Source organism: Pistacia vera, unplaced genomic scaffold, assembly GCF_008641045.1.
Source record: "Pistacia vera cultivar Batoury unplaced genomic scaffold, PisVer_v2 Contig141, whole genome shotgun sequence".
Taxonomy (NCBI): domain Eukaryota; kingdom Viridiplantae; phylum Streptophyta; class Magnoliopsida; order Sapindales; family Anacardiaceae; genus Pistacia; species Pistacia vera.
In genome coordinates this window covers 55,975-62,333 of record NW_022195478.1, presented here as the reverse complement: position 1 = coordinate 62,333, position 6,359 = coordinate 55,975, and the positions used below count along the sequence as shown (strand labels likewise).

The window sequence follows — 6,359 nt, the reverse complement described above, 5'->3', positions numbered from 1 at the left end:
AGTCATAAAATAAAATATTAGACTTTTAACATTTTGACGATGTTAATCACATCATGGGACCTTTCCCACTACTCTCTCAACCATCCTACTCTTGCCAAGCTTGCGAACTATCCACTTAATCTTTCAAATTACCCCTCTTGATGAGGTCTTCCATTACATCTTTCAAAGCTCGACAATTATTGGTATCATTGTCGATGTCTCTGTGATATCTACAGTACTTCTTGGGGTCACGTCTTTTAGGTGGTCCAACCATTGGCTCAAGCTTTGGAAGTATCTTGGAACTTTCTGACACTAGAAGGACATGATCGAAAGGTGCGACCAAGGAAGTATACTCGCCATATTTGGGGAGTAACACATGAGTTTTTCTAGACTCTCTCTTATACTCTCCTCTGTGCTTTCCACATTGCCTTTTCAGGGATTGGCATCTATCCCTATCACCTCAATCTCGATCATCCCTTCTTCTCTCATTTCTTTTGTCTTCATCCCGAGTAGGAGTTCTGCTTGAATTCTTAGCATTGCCATGTTTTATGGTGGTTGGCGAGTCCTTAACTCACATATGTTTCTTTGCCATTTTGTAGAAGCAAGGTAGAGACACATTGTCCTCAGCTTGTAATTCCTTCCACAGGTTGATCTATGGCCAAACTTCGAGGATGAAAAGCATTCTGATCGACTCCTATGGGTAGGGGTGGGAGAAATAATCCGAAAATTAGGTTTTTTTACAAACCGGTTTGGTTTACAAAATTTTAAAAACCAAAAAACCGGTTCTGTTTTGGGTTTGAGAAATATCTCAAGCCGATTAACCGGACCGGTTTTAAAACCGGTTATACCTTAAGTATATAAGCAAGCCTTTATTTTTTTCGCAATATTCTCTACTTCTATATTTCTCTTCTCCGCCTCCAAGCTCCAATCTTCACAGTGCACACAACAGACTCCACTCACTCCATTCCATCTTCAATTCTTCATTTCTTTACATTTCGCCTGTTCGCCAACACCCAACAGCTCCACCCACAGTGAGTTGATAGTCCCACACCCATCCACTCCAGCAACACCATTCAGCATCCATTTCGCCAACACCTACACACCCAACAACACCATTCAGCATAATAACCACCTACTCACCAGCAACGAGTCGACGACGACAGTCCACAGTTGTTGCACTGTAGTTCACAACAACCCCCACTCACCCACAATCCATAGCATCACCACAACAACCACCCACAGATCACAGTCCACAGTCGCTACTCTGCGAATGCAATCCTCAACCAGGAATAGCGACGACGTCACGATAGTCCAGAGTCGACCACCACAGCTCTAGTTTCCACCGCCGTTCAGATCTGCGACTGCAATCCTCAAGCTGCTCCCCTACTCCACCACCAGCATCTTCTAATTCAGTAACATATCCGATGACTATTTAGACATTTTATAGAACTATTTAAATTTTGTTTGAGTATGTAATGTTTTACTACTTTCGAAATTTGCCATTTGTATGGAACTTCTTCAGTTTATTCCAAGTCTGTTTTTGGTTCCAGATACAAAAAGCTAGGTTAGAAACAATGAAATTTATGTGGTGTATTGACAAGGATTATTAATTTTTATCCTTCTTGATATGGGTTTGCTTTTCAGGGCTTGATTATTGTCATTTTTTTATTTTATTTTTTTTTGGGTCAGGATCGAATGATCCTTGTCATTTTTAAGTTGTGTAAGAGAAGTTCATACACCTAAAGTCATTCTAATCATGAAAGGGGGTCTGTTTATCTTCTAGCTATTAAGTCTGATAATTGAACTCCATGGATATTTTGAATGAGGAGCTAGCTTTTCCTCTGGTTGATTTAGAGCATCTGCTTTCTGCATAAAGTTCTTCCTCGCCATTTCTCATCCTGCATTCTTGTATTGGCTAACCCAATTCCATTTTCATGTGAATTACGGGCATCATAGCAATATGAACTGTATGAACTTTGTTGATGTTAATCCTCAAATCTCCATCCATTTACTTGCTCACGCCACCCCTTGCTAAAAATTCTTCTTATGTTTCCTAATAATTGTAGCTTTTCCTATGTGACCCTGATGCTTATTTTCTTGTCTCCAAAACCATCAGACATTGGTTAGGTCTTGAAGGGTAAAAATGTAATGAAAATGTCATTACATTTTTTAATATTTTAGTCAAACTCTTGACTTTCACTTTCCTCTCACTATACTATAGTTATCATTCGAATAAAGCTATTTTTACCTTCAAAAACTGTAGTTATCATCTTCAATTTTTAAATAACCAGATAAATGGAACTCCAATTTTCAAATATGAAACTTTTGCATTTTATTTAGATTTATACATTTAATATTACGAAAAAAAAGGTTTAATTAATTTAAGAAACAGAATTTTGAGATAAGGAGTAATGTAGTAAAGTAGTCAAATTTGCATTCTCGTATTGAGTGACTGTATGGGGCATACATTATATTGAAATTGTGCAAATTGAATTGAATTTGTGTTGGATTTGGATTTGGATGGACCCATGACTATGTGTAAATTGGTGGCCTTATGTTTTATTATTAATTGATGGATGTCTTTATAATTTACATGTCCAAAATTTTCTCTTTTATTTTTAGTTATTGTCAATAAATAAAAGAATATGATTTATAAGGATGTCTTATTTACTTAATGCATATTTTTATTTGATAGAATTGTAGATGTCATCAACCGCTAACAATACTCATGAGACACTGACAAGTACGACTCCAACTCCAAATTCCATGCCACCAGCAGCACCTTTAGCCCCCAAATGAGCAATGGATACAAGTACCAGGAAGAATAGTTCTCAAATGTGGGATTACTTTGTTAAAAGCGATTGTGAGAATAAGGATGATTTGACTGCGACATGTAGTTACTGTGGGAGTGTTCTAGCATGTTCGAGTAAGAGTGGTACGAGTTGTCTACGTAACCACTTAAATAGATGTAAAAAGTATCCTCCAAATATGGCTGACAAGAGACAAAAGACCCTAATTTTTCAACAAGGATCACGTGATCTCTCAAGCGGCATAGCTCTCTCTGCACAATATTCATTGGTGTCATGGAAATATGTTCCAGATCTGATTAGAGAGTCTATAGCAAAAATGATAATTGTTGATGAGTTACCTTTTAGTTTTGTAGAGCATGAGGGATTTCGCAACGTGATGAATGTGACACAACCTAGGTTTAAGATTGCTCCAAAATGTATATTGGAGAGTGCCAAAAGTTGAAGAAGTTAAGTTTCCGCACAGAGTTTGTTTGACGACTGATACATGGACAAGCGTTCAGAACCTTAATTATATGTGCCTTACTGCGCATTTCATTGATGATCATTGGCAACTACAAAAAAGAATTTTAAATTTCTGTCCAATCACTAGTCATAAAGGTATAACAATTGGCAAGGCAGTTGAGAGGTGTTTACTTGATTGGGGTATTTATAAGGTATTCACAATCACAGTAGACAATGCTAGTTTTAATGATGTTGGGGTAAGATACCTCAAGACTAGACTAGCAAGTTGGAAGGGAAGTATATTGGATGGTGATTTTTTACATATGAGATGTTGTGCACATATTTTGAGTTTAATTGTGAAAGAGGGGTTAAAGGAAATGGATGAATCCATATTTAGAATACGTTTAGTTGTGAGGTATGTAAGGTCTTCTCCAGCAAGGTTACAAAGATTTAAGTGGTATGTGGAAAAAGAAAAAATCGGAAGTAAAAGTCATTTGATTCTTGATGTAGAAACTCGGTGGAACTCTACATACTTGATGTTGGAAGCGGCATTAAAATTTCAAAAAGCTTTTGAGTTGTTGGCATTGGAAGATAGTAAGTATGCAGATGAGCTTACTAGTAGTGATAGGTCACGAGGTTTACCTATGAGTACTGATTGGGAGTATGCTCACTACTTGTTATCTTTCTTGAAAGTATTTTATGATGCTACTCTACGTGTCTCTGGGTCTCTTTATGTTACTAGTAATGCGTACATGCGAGAGATTATTGGTGTTAGGTTGAAGATTTCAACATGGTGTAAAAGTCCTGATCTTGGCTTACGTAATATGGCTACACGGATGAAAGTAAAATTTGATAAGTATTGGTCAAATGTTGATAATATCAACATTATGTTATTCATTGCAGAGGTACTGGATCCTAGGCACAAATTGGAATATGTGTACTGGGTAGTTAATGAGGCCTATGATGTTGTTGTAGCTAACAAGTTGATGAGAAAAATGAAGGAAGCTTTGTTGTCTTTATTTGAGCAATACAATTTGCTTATGGTGGATGACAATGAGCAGTCAAGTGAGGAATCTCAAGTTTCAATTGACACTGATGTGCATGATGTAAATGTTGATAATGAGGACTTCATGAGGGTTATGTATAATGAGAAAAAGGCCGCAAAGAAAGCTGTTGAGCATAAAACAGAGTTGGATAAGTATTTAGCAGACGATTGTGAGGATGACAACGACAAAACTTTTGATATCTTGAATTGGTAGAAGACTAATTCAACAAAATATGTTATACTCTCTATGATAGCACAAGATGTGTTGGCTATGCCTGTTTCAACGGTTGCATCTGAGTTGGATTTTAGTACAAGGGGTCGTGTATTAGATCCATTTCGTAGCCCCCTTACTACTAAGATGGTAGAGGCTCTTATCTGTATACAGGATTGGATTAGGAATATGCGTGGACCATTGACCATTGAGGAAAGCTTGGAGGAATTATCTAAAATTGAGTTAGGTGACATTTTTTGTTAACTTTCAATTATAATTATATATTTTCCATCATTATTTATGATTTTAACTAACTTGTTTGTCCAACTTTGTGTAGAGTTTTTCTCTTCGGGAGTGGAAAGTAGTCTAACTCATCTTGATGATTGAAGGGTATTTCAAATTTCCAATATATGAGGTATATTATCATTGATGATTAAATGGTTTAGGGTTTAGTTGGTTAAGTTGGTTAAATTTTTTGGCTATGTTGGTTAAATGTTTTGAACAATTGTTGTGTTTATTTGTTGTGAACTGATTTTCAATAGTTGGTTATGTCCGGAAGTGGAAAGTAGTGTAACTCATCTTGATGATTGTTGTGTTTATTTGTTTTAAATTTTTTGAACTACTTTATGTAGTTAAAACTTATAAAGGAATTAAGAAGGGAGACAAGCTCCATGCCTCCACCTGTTTTGCACCACCCTTTGCATTGATATTATTTTGTGGACCACCTTTTGCATTGATATTATTCAGTGGACCACCTTTTGCATTGATTTTATAACCGAAACTGGTCCGATTTTGGTTTGAATTTTGGCTAAACCAAATAACCGGTTCGGTTTTCGATTTGCCTAATCCGATTCAGTTAACCGGATTATCCCACCCCTACCTACGGGGCATTGGCGACCTTACTCTTTTTCGATTGAATCTTTCCAAAAAAGGATCTTAACGTTTGCCTTTCTCCTACCAAATGTTGCTGAGGTAGTTGGGCAGCATGGAAAACCGCCTGCTCTTCTGGAAGTTTTTGAGGAATAGCGTGGCAAGCTGTTTCTAGGATTCTATTGAGCCTGCTGGGAGACCTCTGAACCATTTTTTCACTCCCTTAACTAGTGTGACGGTCAAGCAACGACATTTGGCGAGACTTGAGACTTGTTGCAGCTCCATCAAGTTGTTGAGTACATCCAAGTGGTCTTGAAGATCACTTTTCCCATCAAAGGCCAATATGCTCAACATCTTGAAATTTGGAGGAAGGGGTGCTCGAAGCACCACTTCTAAGAGATGAGATCCTCCATGCTCTTCATACTGCTCATCCTGACGAGCTCGGAGGTCGTCAAGAATTTGTTATAACTGATCTAGTTGCCTAGCTGTTGGAACTGTTAGTGTATGCCCTAAGAACCAATCGTGTTGTCAGTTTCAAAGCATGAGATCTTGTACGTATTATTATTATTCACTGTTTATGGCAATGAGAATAATATACATGTTATTTTATCTGCTTCACATTCATAGTTATTTATAGCATGTGGTTTGTCCAATTTATGTGAATTATAAATTGATCATGTTCATTTTAAGTTAAAAATAAAACGAGACCTAGATTAATCACATATACAAGTATTCCTTGCTAATGTAATGTCAATTGGGCAATGACATTGCATGGCAAGCATACTGGAGACCTCCATTGAATATTATGTGATAACATTAGTTTGGGTGATGAGTCTCATGTCACAAGGGCATTGGCATGGGTAAATGGTTAGTGAACTGTTTATTAAATATTACCAATCATGATAAATCACATGGGTGTTTAATTCATTGTCAATAATTTATCGTAAAGTCATACTAGTGTACCAAATCCTTAGACCTGAGATGCCTTAGTTGCCTTTGGCAT

General features: G+C 37.0%; 1 protein-coding gene across 1 annotated transcript; it reads left to right on the top strand.

Annotated features, from left to right (window-relative positions):
• Window positions 1–3,607: 3,607 nt before the first annotated feature.
• On the top strand, window positions 3,608–4,489 carry LOC116123264 (zinc finger BED domain-containing protein RICESLEEPER 2-like). Its single transcript, XM_031409058.1, has one exon. The coding sequence runs from the start codon at window positions 3,608–3,610 to the stop codon at window positions 4,487–4,489; it is 882 nt and encodes a 293-aa protein (XP_031264918.1).
• Window positions 4,490–6,359: the final 1,870 nt, after the last annotated feature.